Source organism: Phoca vitulina, unplaced genomic scaffold (assembly GCF_004348235.1).
Source record: "Phoca vitulina isolate PV1807 unplaced genomic scaffold, GSC_HSeal_1.0 scaffold17, whole genome shotgun sequence".
NCBI classification, from domain to species: domain Eukaryota; kingdom Metazoa; phylum Chordata; class Mammalia; order Carnivora; family Phocidae; genus Phoca; species Phoca vitulina.
This window is the reverse complement of record NW_022589720.1, coordinates 27,502,566-27,522,034: the sequence shown is the minus strand read 5'-3', so window position 1 is coordinate 27,522,034 and position 19,469 is coordinate 27,502,566. Positions and strand designations below refer to the sequence as shown.

At 38.9% G+C, this 19,469-nt stretch overlaps 1 protein-coding gene across 1 annotated transcript in view; it reads right to left on the bottom strand.

Moving 5' to 3' along the window:
- The window catches only part of SPEF2 (sperm flagellar 2), a 165,936-nt gene extending 148,749 nt beyond the window's left edge, over nt 1–17,187 (bottom strand). Inside the window, 2 exon segments of the mRNA XM_032415247.1 lie at nt 6,071–6,173; nt 16,943–17,187. Coding sequence (XP_032271138.1) covers nt 6,071–6,173; nt 16,943–17,000 — 161 coding nt within the window. The 5' untranslated portion in view covers nt 17,001–17,187.
- Nucleotides 17,188–19,469: the final 2,282 nt, after the last annotated feature.

The following is a 19,469-nucleotide window of genomic DNA, read 5'->3' as shown; positions in this document are numbered from 1 at the left end:
CATTTTTCTGCTTAAATACATGCTAGAATTTTATAAGAGGTCAATACAAAAACAGATAACTAAGTGCCTTCTTCTAAACGGAAAAACAACTATGGTTTTGAAAAATATTTTACTCAGAAGGCAAAACTGTAATTTAAATTTCCATTTCTTTAAATGACATTATTACTGGAGTCTGAAAATAGCCCTAAATGTTGCACTGACAACTTTAACAACGATCCTCTCAGGCACCTTCAGAAATATTTAATTAAATAATATTAGCTAGGCAATCACATGAATTCTGTAATCTTCAGTTTAAGGTTGATATTACTACTTTAAGAATCAGTAAAGACTTTCTAATTTTAAGTTATTTTTGAGTGACCTATGAAATTTTAATAAGTTTATTAAAGTCTTACAAAGATGAATAGGATGCAGTCCCTGCCCTTGCGGGGTTCACAGCAAGAAAAACAGATGAGTAAACAAGAAGTGGTAAACTGAGGTAAGTGTTGGAATACAGGTCTCAAATGATCTAGGGCTGTTAATAAGTTTATGAATCCAGTGACAGAAGGAAAATGTTGGATGCATTTTCAATTTTTGTGCCTTTCCGTGTTCCAACTAGAAGCAAATATCAATTTTAACTACTGGCCTATTTCCTCCTTACTTTAACTTCCTAACATTCAGTGATATTCTTTCACGGAAAAAATATACTGAATATACTCGAATATAAGTGAAAGTCCCACTACACCCCACCCCCCCAAAAAAAAACATACTTTAGAAAAGAGGGGTTTGGCCCATATTGGGCAGAATTTCTGATAATAGGGTTATTCATCTGGTAACTTCATTTTGGACTGTAAAATTATTTGGGGAAGATACGATGATCTTCATGACCTCAGTTAAGTTTTTAGACGTTTACAGAGATTGTTTCACACTTAAACTTTATATACTGTTGCTAGTATACTGTTTCTCAAGAGGCTGCTGTTTTTGTTTTTTGTTTTGTTACCACAGATACCACTGAAAATCTGATGAGAGCCATGGAACCTGGTCCACAGGAAAGAAAACACACACCCGGGCAGAGACACAAAATATGTAGGTCGTTTTCAGATGTTTGTGAACCTCCTAAAATCTAGCCTAAAAGTGCCCATTCACCACAAACTAAAACCCATGGTGCAAAAGGAGGTGGGCCTGTGGGACTATATGAAGGATTTCTAAATATGAATGAGGAGTCAATATCATGGGAAGGCTAATATCAATAAAAATAGTGATGCAACAACTTGAATTCCTCTTCCAGGTATGTGGTCTAATTTACTTCCTATTTCCTCTGTTTACTGTTATTGTTTTAACAGAAATATTTGGTAAAGTGTACCTGGCATATCAAACTACATCAGTAAACTCTGAATAAAATATTTTAAATTAATTTAAAAAAGAAGCAGGTCTCAGAGGGGAATGAGAAGAAATAATAAATGCTACAGGAAATCTCACAACAAGAGTAAACATTTTTTTAGGTTTTCTTATGTCCAGGTTTGCAGTTTGTTCCCCCACAAGGGACCTTGCAGTTTGACATAACACACATCTGCCTAAAATGCGGGGGATAAAGCAGACCATGTTTAAAAAGTACAGCTCTGAAAGGCCAGTGAGATCCATGACTTGTGCTTGCCTTCCCTGGACAGGCACCTGACACCCCGTCTTGCTCTTCCATCACAGGTATTCTTTCACGCCTTCCCTATCCTCAAAGTCCCATGTCTTGCCCACCACACATATTTGGACAGACGGCCAGAGAGCCGCTTGTCAGAGCTTTGGCCTGGGTCATAACCTTGGGCTACAGAGATGAGGGGCGTCAAAATGCTGGAGGGAAAATCCAAAAGCAAACACTATCCGTTTCCAGATGTTATCAGAACCTAGCCGGGCACCCAATAAAAATGGAGAACACTTCCTCTCCTCTTACTCGTTTTTACACAGCCCCAAGAATGCAGTGTGAGCCTGTTAGTATGAGGGATCAGCCACACATTAGGCTTTAAAATGGCTGTTATGAACTGGCTGAAGTACCAGGTATAACAGTACTTCTCTCTGCAGGTTTTTAATATATATTCCAGATTTCTAAGCTATCAAAATTGTGAGAATGTAACTGGTTGTGTAAATTGGTGGAAGTCCACTCTTGTCATAGCAGGTGCCCCATTAGTATAGCATGATAATCAACAGTTGTTTTCGTATCTGGAGAAACCATGAGGACATCTTTGCTCTGGAGACAGAGTACGGGATGTAAATGATAACCTCTGAGGGAATAAGGAATACATTCTGGGAAAAGTCTTCTCCTTCTTTATGTGCAGTGTTTGTTTGTTTTTTAGCATTTGATGACTCATTTTTCTTATAGCAAATTCCCAGATTTTGCGTGTATGTTGCACAGAGGGTAGTGAGTGGGCAAGGGGAGAGGAAGGGGGTTGTCTTTTTTTTTTTTCTTTCTTTGTTGACTGGCCAAAAACATGCCACTGGTAATTTGAGCGTGGAAAGGTTTTCCCTTTCATAAAAGGTGGAAGGAAAATAATCAAGAACAAAAAATCTCATTTGAGGCAAATCCCATCCACTGTATTATTTTTCTCACGGGCAAGCAATGCTATTTGTAGTATATAACATAAAAAACAAATTAATAAGTTCATGGTAACTGATGTGACATGTTTGTTCATGATGATTTTTAGCATTGTATTCATTGTGTCTCACATTTTGGTTGCCACAAATCTTAGCTCATTAGTTTTTATTTTTTGTTTATTACTATTCTAAGACTTAGAGGAAAAATCATATTTTCTTGTGATTTTTCTAAGACATAAAACATTCTTAGGATTATTTTATTTTTTTAAGATTTATTTATTTATCTGAGAAAGAGAGAGAGAGCGCGTGCGAGTGCACAGGGGGGAGGGGCAAAGGGAGAGGGAGAATCCCAAGCAGACTCCCCACCGAGCACAGTGTGGGGCTGTATCCCATGATCACGAGATCAAAACCTGAGCCAAAATCAAGAGTTGGACACTTAACTGACTGAGTCACCCAGGCGCTCCCATTCTTAGGAGTACTTAAATTATTTTAAGTATCTGATACTTGTAGTTTTTATTTGCCCAGAGATTACCTATCTTCTCTCCTCCTTGCCACCTGCTGAGGGAACACATCTTACAAGGTAAGTAGAAGCTGTCCCCCCAGGAATATCCATGCTCCTTTACTTTTTATTCTTTTATCCTATTATTCTCTAAGGCAAATAACTTCAGTTACAAGCAACGTTTATATTTTAGACTAAAAAAACTAAAACTATTAGACAAAATCCCCAAATCATGAGCCCTAGCATTAGACATCTGCCTAAAAAACAGCTTTGACAGAGAAGGATCCTTTTCCCCACAAAGTACACTACTACAAAGGTGATATCCGTGGATTTACTGATCCTTCTTTAAAAGACCATGTGCCCCTGGAAAAATAGTGTGTTGTTCCAAGAATTCAAGATGAATGGAATTTGGTTGTCAGAACAAGTAGGTCCCACTTCTCACATTAAGGAATGCAGTGACTCTCAGTGGGATAGAAAGTTAGTTCTTTGCACTGGGTGAAAAGCAGGGCTGTTGCACATGATGTTAGTCAGGGCACACCCCTGTGCAAAGGTGGGGCAAGAGTGTGAAGCTGCCTTGTGCTCAGCTTGCCACGCTTTATCCCTGATGCGAGGCCGTTTCATACAAAAAGGGGTTCCTCTCCTTAGCACAAAGGCATCTCTGTTTACTGAGCCCTGTGTCTTCACAGCTGTGTCCATCCAGATGAGGTCCCTTTTTCCATTTATTTTTTTATTTTTTATTTTTTTTAAAGATTTTATTTATTCATTTATTTGAGAGAGTGAGAGAGAGAGAGAGAGCACATGAGAGGGGGGAAGGTCAGAGGGAGAAGCAGACTCCCTGCCGAGCAGGGAGCCCGATGCGGGACTCGATCCCGGGACTCCAGGATCATGACCTGAGCCGAAGGCAGTTGCTTAACCAACTGAGCCACCCAGGCGCCCCCTTTTTCCATTTAACACAAAGGGTCTCTATGGCCCTGCTGACAAAAGTTAACTTAGTATACCTGAAATACTACATACATCATCTGGTCAGAATGGTGCTTTAAGTTTTCTAAACAGATATACTTTCTGACATCATTCATTTATTCAATAAAGAAACATAACTGTGTGTCAGCTATAGGCCAGGGACAATGCTTGGAGCACAAGGAATCCACACACAAACATACTCCGCAACTTTCAAGAACTGTAATTTAAAACAACGAGATACCACTATACTCCTATTAGAATGGCCAAAATCCAAAACACTGACAACACTAAAAGCTGGCAAGGACGTGAAGCAACAAGAACTCTCATTCATTGCTGGGAGGAATGCAAAATGGTATAGCCACTTTGGAAGACAGTTTGGTGGTTTCCCTACAAAACTAAATATGCTTTTACCATATGATCCAACAATTGTGCCTCCTGTTATTTACCCAAAGGACCTGAAATTTTATGTCCATACAAAACCTGCACATGGATGTTTACAGCAGCTTTATTTATGATTGCCAGAACTTGGAAGCAACCAAGATGTCCTTCAGCACGTGAATGGATAAATAAACTGTGGTACATCCAGACAATGAAATACTTTTCAGTGCTAAAAAGAAATGAGCTACCAAGCCATGAGAAGACATGGAGGAAATTTAAATGCATATTTCTAAGTGAAAGAAGCCAGAAGTTCCAACTATATGACATTCTAGAAGAGGCAAAACTATGAAGATAGTAAAAAAAAAAAAAAAAAAAAAATCAGTGGTTGCCAGGGTTGAGGTAAAGGAGGATGACTGATGGAGCATAGAGGATTTAGGACAGTGAAAATACTATGTATGATACTATAATGGTAGATACAAGTCATTCTACATTTGTCCAAACCCATAGAATGTACAACCCCAAGAATGAACCCTAATGTAAACTATTTACTTTGAGTAAACATGTATCATTATAGGTTCATCAGCTGTAACAAATGCACCACTCTGGTTGGGGAGTGGATACTGGAGGAGGCTATGAGTGTGTCAGGGCAGGGGGTTAATAGGGAATCTCTGTGCTTTCTTCTCAATTTTTCTGTCAATCTGAAACTGCTTTAAAAAATAAAATTTAAAAGAAAATAGGCAAGGATTGCATAACATTTCCCCAGTGAAGCTATACAAATGACTAATAAGCACACGAAAAGATGCTTACCATCGTTACTCATTCGGGACATGCAAATCAAAATCACAAGAGATACTGCCTCATGCTGACTAGACAACTATAATCAAAAAGACCGTAACAAGTATTGATGAGGATGTGGAAAAATGAAACCTTACATTACTAGCGTGAATGTAAATGATAACGGGCACTTTGGAAAGCAATTTGGGTGTTCCTCAAAATTGTAAACATAGATCATGTAACCCAACAATTTAACTCCTAGGTATACACCCGAGATGAATGTAAACATTTCCATGTAAAAACACAATGTTCATAGCAGTGCTGTTCATAATAACCAATAACTCGTATCCACCAATTAATGAATTGATAAATGAAATGTGATATATCCAATTGAAATTATTCAGCAAATAAATAGGAATTAAGAAGTACTGATACATGCTATAATATGGATAAGTCTTGAAAACATTATCCTAAGTGGAAGGAGCTAATCACAAAATACACATATTGTACGATCCCACTGATATGAAATGTGTAAAATAGGCAAATCCATAGAGACAGAAAATAGATAAGTGGGTACCAGGGGCCAGATGGTTAGTGGTGATGGTTGTGAATATACTAAATATGTAAATATGTTTAAAACCACTGAATTGTATGCTTTAAACTGGTAAATCATGGTCTGTGAATTAGATCTCAACATAGCTGCTATAAACAAAAAATATTACAGGGTTTTTTTGTTTGTTTGTTTGTTTTTTGGCCAGGATACGATAAGTTGCTTCATTTCTCTTAAAAGAAAGAAGAACCAATTAACAAAGTTGTAGCTCACTATCCTTTAACTTTGGGAACTAAAGCCATCCAAATGCCAAACGAATTGACCCTTTTTAGGAAAGAATTTATCTCACTAACCTGCTTTCTGAAAATTCTGAAAAATCGCCCTGAAGTTCAAACTTGTGCAGAATTTCTCCAATTAGATAACCACTGGAAAATGACTTTGCAAATGACTTGGGACCTGAATTTTGAAACATAAAAATAAAGAAGTAAATTATAATGTTCCATATAGAGCACAATTATTTTCATTTTATATGCATAGAGTAAAACTCCATACCATAACTTGAACTCAAAATGCCATGAAAATACTTCTAGAAACATCCTTTAATAATCAAATAAAAAGACTGAAGTTTAATAGATGATCTTATAAATATCCTTAAATAAATATAAATCGATACGTGAAGATACAAGAAATTTTGAAAGAAACACAACTTTTGACCAAATTAAACAAAATACAACCAATAAAATTTATCTAAACAACCTTAGATCTGAAGTCAAGCCTTCAATTTATTTTACAAAATTACACTCTAATACCTTAGTTATCAATACAATCTATGGATGATGATAGCATATTCTAGCCAAGCGAGGTGCTATCTAACTTTAGTAAACTTTAAGACTTTATTTTAACCTTTTTACAGTGGAAATTTTACAAAAACCATCTATCTGCACCTTCTCAAAAACAAACAAACAAACAAACAAACAAAAAACCTACTGAGCATAATCAGGCTTTCCCTTAATTCCAGAGGTTACTCTGATCTAGCTGTTGTCCCGCACAATGACAGAGACAGCCCAGAGGAAAACAGAGTTTGGAGCCAGGGACATCTGCATTGGAATCTTGACTCTGCCCCTTACTGGTTGTGCAACCTCTGGCCAGCTGCTAACCTCCCTCAGTTCCTGTCTCCTCATCTCTACGAGATAACCGTATCTCTACCTCTACTGAAGAGCTATTTTCAAGATTAGAGGTAATGTATGAGAATTGCTTGGTACCACGCCTGCCACAGAGGAAGCACATAATGACAGTGCAGAAAAAAATGTGTTAATAAAATTTGCTTTTTAAAAAATGTCCTTAGTGGTGGGTCACTTCTATTTTTCTTATAAAGTGAAGAATATCAGGTTACATGTTATTCAAGGATGATATGCAAAGTTGATACACAAAATAAATTATGCTATCATTTCTCAAATGATTTCAAAATCCTCCCAAAACCTTCAACTTGTTTCTCTCAGGGTCCTTTAGGCAACAGCAGTCCAAGCACTAAATATCACTGAGGTATGGCAAGCTCATTTATACCAGATTGTTCTCTTTTATCTCTTTGACCAGTAATAAGGTGGCTAATTGATTATGAAGAAATAACATCTCTTCCTGATTTGTAGAAATGGAACTTGGTGTGTGGTTCCGGGGGTGGTGACGTGAGTCGCTCTACAAGGCCACTGCCCAGAGGCCTTACTCAGCATACTACACGTTCTCATAAGAACAAAAGTCTTGCATATCCGACACCAGCCCACAATTTTGCCCAAAGCTCTCCTAATATTTGTTCTCAAAATATTTTATACTCTTAATAATACCCCAATTCTCAGGTTGAATCAATATATAATAAAGTAGTTAAAAATGATGCCAACTATGCCCATTGATTCTATCTACTTAGGGTGAACTCCAGAATCATCCGGCATCAGAAGCTACTGACTGTGTCTTCTGGCATCAGACAGTAGTAGTATTTGAAGCAAATGAAATCCAAATGGCTCCTTCCATGTCCAAAGGGCAGAGGTGTGCTATCTCCTCCTCCTGAGTCATTGCTGCTTCCTCTTTGCCTCAAAGACCTGACACTGTTGGCCACCAATGCTGTCACCTGGTCTTGGCTGCCATCACTGTCCTTACTGTGCCATCTGGGATGCTCTCACTGCATCCTGCACCTCTTCCGTCATTGCTTCCTTCTTTCTGGGTTGTTTATTTCCCCCTTTCTCTCTTCCCTAGTCCACCCTTATTTTCCTCTCAGCTTTCTGAGGAGCCATTGGAAATACAGCCATTGTCAGACTATGGGTATCTATTTATAGTCTAAAGACTCTTGCTTTGCATTCAGAAGCTGTTGCTCCATCACCTTCAGGTAGTTTTCATTCCTTCTCTTCCTCCCTCTGGATTTTGCACTATGTCCGCTCTTCCGTAGACTGAATGCCTGAAGTCTAGCCCATGAAGAACCAGGGAATATCTGTATCCTGTTGTGTCACCCTCAATGTAGTAGGCAAATGGCCTTTAGTAAACTGTTTGCTAGACAAGGGTCACAGAAAAATAAAATCATAATCCACTGCCTTTGAAATGCATGACCTATTAATAAAGCAATTCTGATATGAGTAAAATAGAGGCATTTGTGGGTATAAAGAATAAAGAACAGTAAACACTTCTTATTTCATTGTCAAATAGTTTACTACCAATAAACAAGTACAAAAACATCTGTCTGTCTGCAGCTTTGTATGCATAGGACACTTCAGAATTACTGTGTGCTGCATAAGCAGAAAACAGAACAGTGAGTTCTCCCATAAGAGCAAATGGGAAAACATGTAGAAAAAAATAAAAGAAGAGGAAAAGATGACTACCTGAAAGAAATTAGACAGGAAAGAAGATGACGAATAGAACATATATTAGCTAGGAATATACAGATTAAAAAGTACGAGAAGACAGAGAGGAAGCTAGAGAGAGAGAAAGAAAAAGAGAAAGGGGGAGGGGTGTGGGAAAGAAACAACAAGGAAAAAAAGAAAAAAGCAAAGGACAGTTTATTTTTGTTATATTTTTTCTTCCCAGTAAATGTTCCTGGCTACCATGACTAATTCCACGATGGCCACCTCTATAAGTTCATTTGCACTAACAACTGGAATTTCCTGTGGGAAAGAAGAAGCAGGTTGACTCTAGGACAAGATCAATGAATAATCTGAGAAATAAATAAACCGTGGGAGCCCAGTGATATTCTTCATCCTGAGCTCTAAAGTCATTTACATCTGGGACCAGGTCATTCAGCAACAACTCAACCCTGCCTCCGATTTTCCACACTGCACGCCTGATCCCTATCACAATGGTTTTCTTTTGCTGAAATCTTTGATGTGGGCCTTTCTGGAAGGTCTGTATGAGGAAGGATACAACAAATGAAATGGCCCGTGTGCTTCCCACCAAAATGACCCTGAGCCAGTTGGAGAAAGCACATAAAGGAGATGAGCCTTCTGTATTCCAAAATTATGGTAAGAAGGAAATCAAAGTCTCTGGAGAAAGATTCTCTGGGTTTGACTCCTTGTTCATTTACAAGCTGCTGGATTTTGGGCAATTATAAAAGTCTCAGTTTCTTGTCTTGAAAAGAGGGAGAGTGATGCGTTCTACCTCGTAAGAGTTGGTTTGAGAATTAAAGGAGATATTGCATGTAAATGCTTAGCATAATTCCTGGCATATAGTTAAGTGCTCAGTGACAAATTTTTATTGTTATTATCAGTGCTTCCCAATTTAAGATAACATGTCATATTAATTACACAATCTCTAAGCTCAATGACTACAGTACAAACATCCTTATTTAAAAAGTAATTCAATACTCAGAGGGCAAATATTTGACATTGTCTTTAAAATCAAGTACAAGTTCCACCCCCCTTAGGTCCAGACCAGGTATATCACTCCCATCAGAAGTACGTGTAATCAAACATAGTTGATTCCTACAGCAAAACATTTCAATGGGAGAAATAATGACTAAACAGCATGACAGCATTTCTGGTTAAGTTTTGCCACCAAATGAATAAAGAGATACTTGAATTATGGAATTGTAAATAAGGGTCTATAGACCTATACATTCTATGCTTAGTGGTCTTCACTCTTCCTTTACTAGAAAAGCAAAGATCTAGTCTGCATTATCTACCACATTTGAAAAACCAAACAAATTTACTTCCATTTGAGAGAGAGAAAAGCAGCTGCTGATAGCTTGGCACTGACCTGGCCCCATCAGGCCTTGGTGTTCCTAGGAGTTGGCCCGGCATTCACAGCTAGGCCTTGGCATTCTCATGCTGAACATAATCAATTTCATAGCATACCAACACCAGACAAGGCCACTCTGTGACCCTGATAGATCAAGACAAAAACAAAGTTCCTTTGTAATCATGTCTGTATTCAGACCAAAACAGTATTGTCCAAAACTCAGAAATGCCCTTATTGTAGCCAGTATGAGTGTTTGCTGCTCTTTTACTAATCATGGCTTTGTCTTGCTCTATTCTCTCCACTTCCTAGATAAGACTTACTGAAATACCCAGTCATAGAGTTGCCTATGCTTCTTTGCATGGTCCAATTCAGAGCAAAGCACTGCTTCCTTGAACCCTCCTCAAAAAACACCTAACACAAGCCAAGGTGCTTTAAGTCCTTTCTAACACCCGCTTACTGAATGACCGACAGCTCCCCATGGTATGTGTTTTCTCTTGTTGGCCACAAGTCAATAAACCCAACTTTGTTCAAAGATGGGTGTGTGTCCTGTGGTCTCTGGCTGGAGGACATTGACAATTTATTTTCCTCCACTATAACAACAGGATGATCAATCCTCGGCTTTGAAGACATTAGCATAATTCTCAAGATGTACTATGTGAAACAAAAACTCTATATCATTCTAATTTTCTTTGATGGTTAAAACATTGGGTGGCATTCTTTTCTTGGGACTTGATATTTTAAAAATTTTGACATTGATTTACACAACAGCCTTCAGGTATCAGATTTGGTGTCTCAATTTTTAGGCAATGGAAGCCAAATTTTCATCAAGGAAAATGCTGCTGAGCTGGCCAGGAAATACCAAAATCTGTTGTATTATGAGAAACAATATATTTCCTAAGGACTCTGAGGGAGGAAAATGTGTGTGGTTTAATGACACCAGGTTAAATGAGGAATGAAGTAAAAGTGAGCAGGCCCAGAATCTATTGGTAACTTGCCACCACCTAGCTGTAAAACCCTAAACAAATCGCTGAACACATCTGATTTAATTACCTCATATGCCAAACAAGAATTAAATGATGTCTAAGATTCTTTTCCCTATCTAAAGTTATGAGTCTAGGATATGGTAAGGTCACAGGCCAATAACAGGTCACCATAATACATTATGAAATATTATATATAAATAAATATTCAGTAGGATACTTTAACATCTCTGTTGTGTTTCTCAAAATAAAATTTGATGCTTTTGAAAGGTCTGGACATAAGACCTAATCAACAAAGTATAATTAGTGCACAAGAGGGCCCAAATAAAGAATGTCCCTAAAATTTGGTACAAATAGAAAATATGACTCTCTAAAAAACTACTAAGATTTAATATAAAAGGATAAAATTAGCCACCTATGGAAACCCACTTGTAAAACAAAATTAACAAGGAGCATAAATTATTTCTTTTTATTATTATTATTATGTTAGCAAATCTCTATTCTGAATAAGGTTAATTAATATATCCCAAGATTATTAGCTACCTGATGTGTGAAAAATTTGAATAGGTAAATTGTGAGCTTTAAGAAATAATCTATGCAAGAATGAAGCATAGATTGTTTCTTAAAGCTCACAATTTACCTATTGTGAGCTTTAAGCTATGAACTATGAACTATGAACCTATCACAGCTACATAGATAAAAATCTCTCTAAAGCAGAGAAGTAAAACACATCCAATATTAGTTGATTTGAAGGTTCTTTTGGTAACATCTAATTTCTGATTATCAATGAGAAATCTGACATAAATTTGATCTTCTTCTGAGTGTATCAGCCCATCAAAATGATGCATCAAGTACAATTGCCAGTATAAGTTATTTTGCTATTTTTTTCCTCAGGATAAATGGGTATCCTGATTTATAAAATCAAAATGTAATCTCAGTTAGTATGAAACAATTCCTAAAAAATTGCTTAAAGTAATAAAACAGAGCTTCTGAAATCACAAAGATGGGGATCAAAGTACTCAGGGTGACCTTCTCAAGAGGAACAAATCCATAAAGTTCAGCCTAAAATAATACTTTACTTTGCCTCACTGGCACACTCTCATGTAATAAACAATTAGTTACTAAATACCTATTATAGGACAGGCATGATAGTAGGCATTATCCTAAAGTAAGAGACAGAAGAAAAGTTGAAATAATATTCATTGAGTATCTAGATCTAGTTTAGATGTTAGGCACTGTGGTAGGTGTTTTCCATTTCCAATCTCATTTCATATCCTTCCAAACATAGATAATTTTTTTCCATTTTTCAATTGAAGTATAGTTGACACACAATGTTACATTAGTTTCAGGCGCACAACATAATGATCTGACAACTTTATGCCTTATGCCGGACTCACCCCCAAGTGTAGCTACCGTCTGTCACCACACATCACTGTTAAATACCATTGACTATTTTCCCTATGTTGTACCTTTCATCCCCATGACTCATTCATTCCATAATTGGAACTAGAACAACTATTATTCTTACTTCTCGCGGCATAAAAGTGGGACCTAAAGACAATTATTTATATTTCAGATGCTACAAAATTGATAGAGAAACTTAACTGTCCCAAATCCAATTTTCTCTTTATTACACCTCTGTTATTATTGACAACAATGTTTAAGATTATTGAAACAATTAAAATATGCATAATAAGGTATTTACAATTTTCAATATAACCACACCCAGAATCCAAAAGAATATGGATTTTCTTGTATATACCCATGTTTACAAAAGATCTGATCTGTACAATACATAGAATTCAAATGTTTCTACTCATTTTTGGAGAATGTTCAGTTACAACACTCCATTGCTAGTTTCCTCATATAGTGAATTCATAAGAGTTTTGTAAAACAGAGGCAATGCTTATTCTTGAAAATAATTAAGAGCTCCTAAAGAATTTTACAGCAAATCTTTTAGTAACATTACTCTACATTACTTTTTTTTTTCATTATAGAAACAACTGCTTGAAAACAACTGCTTGAATTTCAGATGTAATTTTGTGTTGAGCAACTTTTTGTATTCCAAGACATTTTATTACCATATACATCTAAGCACCATTCTCTAGGAGAAATGGTCTAGTTAAATTAAACTCACTGGAGATCCTCAGCTTTAGTAACAAAGCTTTGAATCTTCATATGTTGAGACTAATCAAGTCTCTGGTGACTCCCAGAAACCTCATTAAGTGGAGGGAGACGATTCTCAATTGAGGGTCATTGGAATTTGTTTTCTTTACTGCTGACACTCAGGGTAGTCCAGGCAACAGGAAATTCAGTATAGTATGCTTTATTCAAACTGACTTCTACCTTTCAGAATAATGCAGAAATCAATCAGCTTTAGCTGCCTTGCCAATGACTAAACCATTACCCAGCCTCACCAAGACAGTGTAAATGCACTCACTTGCCATTCTCATTGTTTTCTTTGTCCTAGCAAGCAACATATGGACTGAACCGCTTCTAAACCAACACTAATAAATCCACCTTTGCCATTTACCCATCTAGGAATTAGGTTATACCTTGTGAAGTTACAACATGCCTGGGTGGTTGAATTTGTGTACTTCTTAGAACTTCAAACTGAACAGCAATCCTTATTAAAAGGAGCTCAAATGAATACACTTGAGAAAGTTGAGGTTTTAAAAAAATATATTCCCTCACTGTAAATTGCAATATACAATATACTGCGTAAGAGCACAAGTCAAAGATCTAGCTTCAAATTCTACCTATAGGATCCACTAGATTTGTGACCCTGAACAAATAACCAAGCATCTTAGCTTCTCTTACTCATCTTTACAGCTGGGACAATGCCTCTTAGGGCCTTCTTTTAGAATTCAAAAACAGGACGCCTGGGTGGCTCAGTTGGTTAAGCGACTGCCTTCGGCTCAGGTCATGATCCTGGAGTCCCGGGATCGAGTCCCGCGTTGGGCTCCCCGCTCAGCGGGGGGTCTGCTTCTCCCTCTGACTCTCCTCCCTCTCATGCTCTCTGTCTCTCATTCTCTCTCAAATAAATAAATAAAATCTTAAAAAAAAAAAAGAATTCAAAAACCTATGTAAAGGGCTTAGCATAGGGTCTGGTGTAAGTGCCTAATAATATTTTTGTTTATTATTTTTTATTTTTTCATTTATAAAATTCATTTAAGAAAATAATTCTTATGTAATCCTCCCTAATACTTTATTAGAAGATGTTACTAATTTCAGTTAAAAGATGGTAAACATCTTTTTCTCCTAATTTGTCATATGAAATTTGATCTTTTTTGATTTTCCATTGGTAATGCTATGTTGAATTTTGCTTTCAAAATATGAAAGCAGTGCAAGCCACGAGCCCAGTAACACTGATGTATAAAGAAAAGCCAGCAATCCTCTCCTTCCCCGGGGTAACCAACATCAGTACACTAGTTTATATCCTCCCACACTTTTCTCTATGCTTACAAAAACAGACAATATGAAGATTCATGTATGTGTCTCTCCACATATCTCTCTGTGCTAATATACACAGATAGATGTGTGTGTGTGTGTGTGTGTGTGTGTGTGTGTCTGCGTATCTGTATTTCCTAGTTGGTACAAAAATGGAATTATACTCATCACAATAAGCTATAACTTTTATTTTTTACTTGACAGAAATACGTGAATATCCTGTAGGTCAAAAGTTATAGCACTAACTCATTCTTTCTAATAATTGCATAACAATCCATAGCATGAGTACAGCACCATTTATCCAAGTATGCTACTACTGAAGCATATTCAGATTGGTTTCCATTTTTTAATTTTATCCCTACAATCCATGTAGCAATAAACATCCTTGTTCAAATATCCTGACATACTGGTGATTTTATTGTAGTATGATAGCTTCTGAAAAGTGAGATTTAGCATTTATTATGTCCCATGCATCATTCTAAATGCTTTACATTTATTATCTCATTTAATCTTGACACAACTCGATGAGCTATTATTATTACTCCTATTCTAAGTATCATGACATTTAGGTAAATAAATTGCCCAAGGTCACCAGCGAGCAAGTGGTGGATAAGTGATTCCAACCCAGGCAGTCTGGTTTCCAAATCCTTCCTCTTAACAGGGCCCTTATAGAAAAAGTTGCTATATTACTTTCTCCAGAGGTTGTTGCCACGTATAGTCCTTCCCTGATAGTTCCTCTGAACAGTTCTGAGCTTTCCACAGTACACCATAAAATGTCTTATCTAATGACCAGAATCAACAACTGGCAGTGTGCTTCCTCAGGTGCACAAATTCTATCTTGTTTGTTTCCAAACGCATTTGAGTGTGTTTCCTATAATCTGAAACGCCTTTTACAATATGGAATCTGGTTACATCAGGGACTGTCTCTTTAGACTCCGGTTAGCAGTTAGGATCAAGAAATAAGTATGTATTCCTAATGAATGGGATGCGGAGTATCGCAGCCATCTCTGCTAACAACCTCAGGGAAGCAGACATCGGGAATTTTCCATTCATAGCTTATGTTGTTAAAATTCTTACTTAAAATGTCTCCAGTCTTTTAATCTTCACAGAAAGAAGTAATTCTTCCTCTTCCTCTCAAAACCAAAATCCCAAAAACTGATTACAATTATAATTACAACTAATACAATTACAATGGCGTACTGCTGTTGTTATGTTTCCTATTAATTTTATTTACTTTTCTCAAAAGTGTTTCAATATGCAATAGAGTCTTGGGGACTTGACCAAAGGGTGTGGTTTTTTGTACTAACCAAGTAAATGAACCAAATTAAACTCAGCAACCCATAACTGCTTTTCTTTGGAAGAGTGTAACTTAAGGGAATTATATTGCACTTTGGCTCCTCTGGTAAAAAGGGAATTAAAAAAAGTGCTAAACATTGTGCTGTGATCAGCACCATATTTTAAGTGAGAAACAGTGACAAAATGGGATGATCATAGAATCCTGTGAAAGAATATATTGCAGTTCCCAGGGAGTGTGTGCGGTGTGGTTTGGGAAAGAAAAAGTCTAGGGTTTATGCCTCAAGAAATGCAACTGGAGGTGCTCCAACATTAAGGAGCCTAATGCTGACGACGAATATCTTGCTGCTTCAGAAACACTACTAGTCTAGCAAATTCCACGGTTGACCTAAGGTCGGGTAGGCACTATTGCCCCTCTGGTACCAACTGGGCGTTATGCAAGGGTGCTTCTGCGAAAACAGACTGAAATGACTTGGGCTGAAAATCTCTTGCCTTGAGCAAAAACCATACCAGCTGGAAAACGAAGTGCTGAAGAAACAACAGAAAGAAGCTGAGCGGGAGGATAGTGCTCTGCTGGAATTACTCGGCTGCCATAGTCATTGCCAGCATGTACAACTGCCTCTGTGGTTGTGGGAGTTAGAAACTTTGGACGGCTGCGATCAAATCAGATTAGTGAATAAGGTCAGCTTTAGCCAAGAGTGAAGAGTGGTCGGAAATAGCTAATGTTTGTAAATTTTGAGCTAAAACTGCTGCATTAACTCGTTTCACACACACCCCCTCTCCCGCTAGGTCGGTAGGTACGGAGAGTGTGACCGGATCTATTTTATACTGGAGGAAACACACTCAGAGAAGGTATTGTAACTTGTCCAGGGGCACACATCTAGTAGTTGGCTTTAAGGCTTCATATTTCATTGGCTTGCCCGCCTACCATGCTTCTAAGGATGTGAAGGGAATAATGTCAGGGCCATATTATTGAGTCCAGCAAATTCTTCTCTCCATAGGAACGAAGGATACCTCCCTAAACCCTCTGATGGCTTAGAACCGCACCGTAGATCAGAAACTGCGGGCTTGGGCCCACCGAGATGATGGGTAACTCGGGAGCGGCAGGATGGGGATGGGAGAAGCTGAGGTGACCGGGGCCACCAGACGGGCCTGGGGCGCTGCCGGGCCCCGCAGGCACCTGGACTGCACAGCTCGCGCCTTCCCCGCCACCTTCCGTCCGCACGCGGCGCTCCGGGGCTCTGCGCCCCGCTCGCCCCTAGGCCGCTCTCCCCGGGCTGTGTCACTCACTCACGGTCTGGGACACCTTCACCTCCTGGTTGAGCCAGTGGCACAGAATCTCCGACATGGTTCGGCCTGCGCCTTCTACGGTAAGCAGGTGCAGGAAGGCGCGGGAAACCCAGCCAAGGGCCCCGCGTCCTCCTGTTGCCAAAGGCAACCCGTTGCTAAGGAAGCGTATCCGGGCCGGAGCCTGGGGGGAAGGCTGGGGCAAGAGGGGCGCCAGAGTCCAGGCGCGGAGGACAGAAAACCGTGGCCTGCCCCCTGCCGGCGGGTGAGGCGGCGACGTGCGCAGGCGCCGGGGCCTCCGCGGTGGTGGTGGCGGCGGGGACCGGGAAGAGGGGCTGAGAGGTGGGCGAGCAGTGGTGGGTGGACCGAGGGAGCGAGGCCGGGAGGCCGGGAGGCCACGGCCCGAGCGGGGGCTTCTCGGACGAGCAGAAAAAGAAAGCAGGAGTCTTGACTGAAGGGGGATTCTTTTTCTTCCTGTTTGTCCTTTAAGGAAATCTACAGAAAATCTTCTTTAATGGCAGCCGTTTTGTAATTGATTTACAAATTGCCTGTTCTAATTGCTGTATTGCGTGGCTAACCTGGCAAGAACAGATTGTGTCTTAAGTATGTTTTAGTTCCAGACCTGGTATAGGGCCTGACACCCAGAAGCATTCAATAATTTTTGTTCTTAGTGGTGGCAGCACTAACAATTAGGGTAATTCCTATCTCTGCGGTGTTTTGAGAGGTGAAGATTTAATGAGGTGATTTTCTAATCAATTTTTCCTTCCAGATGATTATTTTTAAATGTATTTTGACAAACACTCTTACCTTGAGCGAACCCGAGTCAGGCTTGTTTGAATCTTCTGGAGGCTCAAATCTTGAGCTCTGTCCTTAGCCCTCTTATTCAATTTTAGCAAGAATCCTGCTCTGCGGTGTTTGTTTAAGGAACCCCCCCTTCCATATTGATCAAATTCTGCATCCCTCACCTTTGATATCTGCTCCCCCTGGCCTGCCTTCAGCAAGAATCCTTCAAGTCAGTTTAGCCAGAATCCCCTTGGCCCTGATGTTTCCTCTTAGAAATTTTCCATCCACTGACCCCAGCCCTGCTCCTTGGCTATAAATCCCCACTTTTCTTTGTTGTGTTCAGAATGGAGCCCCGACTCACGCCCCTGTTGTAAAACCTACTTGCAATGGTCCCTTGAATAAAGTCTTCCTTACTGTCTTTAACAAGGGTCAGAAAAATTTTCCTTTAACAATTTCTAAAGTTTAGATGGAGTTATAGAAAAAATTATATGCATTTGTATTATGTATACTTAATCTTATATGTATGATAAATAATATATAGTAGTGTATTTATGTCACAAAGAATTTCCCCTCAAAGGCCTGGATACATCAAATTATGATTCTTTTTTTTTTTTTAAGATTTTATTTATTTATTTGACAGAGACACAGTGAGAGAGGGAACACAAGCAGGGGGAGTGGGAGAGGGAGAAGCGGGCTCCCCACCGAGCAGGGAGCCCGATGCTGGGCTCGATCCCAGAACCCTGGGATCATGACCTGAGACAAGGCAGATGCTTAACAACTGAGCCACCCAGGCACCCCAAATTATGATTCTTTTAAACTGTATGCACAATAACAGTGATAACCTACTAGAATAAATGTCTCTTAAGATTGATCTGAAATTGATCCATGTGTCCTGATTGGCTAAAAGTTTAATACCATTTCACTTAACTTTTAAATCTCCCATCCCATGAACTTCCTCACACCCAATGCAGCAGACATGACTGCGATGGAACAATGGAAATTCTGAGGGAGATTTATTACCAACAGAACTGGGGCCTGATACACTTGATATGTCTCACCTCAGAGTTGTCCAAATTTGGAAGATCAAATGATTGTAAAAGTCTCTATAGCAAGGGGAATATATCTAATAAGGCTTTATCTGTTGGAAACATGTCATCTCTGAAAAGATTTCTAGCAATGTCCGCAATAGCCAAACTGTGGAAAGAGCCGAGATGCCCTTCAACAGACGAACGGATAAAGAGGATGTTGTCCATATATACGATGGAATATTACTCGGCCACCAGAAAGGGTGAATATCCAACTTTTACATTAACATGGATGAGACTGGAGGAGATTATGCTAAGTGAAATAAGTCAGGCAGAGAAAGTCAGTTATCATATGGTTTCACTTATTTGTGGAACATAAGGAATAGCATGGAGGACATTAGGAGAAGGAAGGGAAAAATGAAGGGGGGGAAATCAGAGGGGGAGATGAACCATGAGAGACTATGGACTCTGAGAAACAAACCAAGGGTTCTAGAGGGGAGGGGGTGGGGGGATGGGTTAGCCTGGTGATGGGCATTAAGGAGGGCATGTACTGCATGGAGCACTGGGTGTTATACGAAAACAATGAATCGTGGATCACTACATCAAAAACCAATGATGTATTGTATGGTGACTAACATAACATAATAAAATAAAATAAAGATTTCTAACGGTGCATATGTGCCTAGAAATCACTGCTGAGGCACTTGTGTTTTTTGTCATCC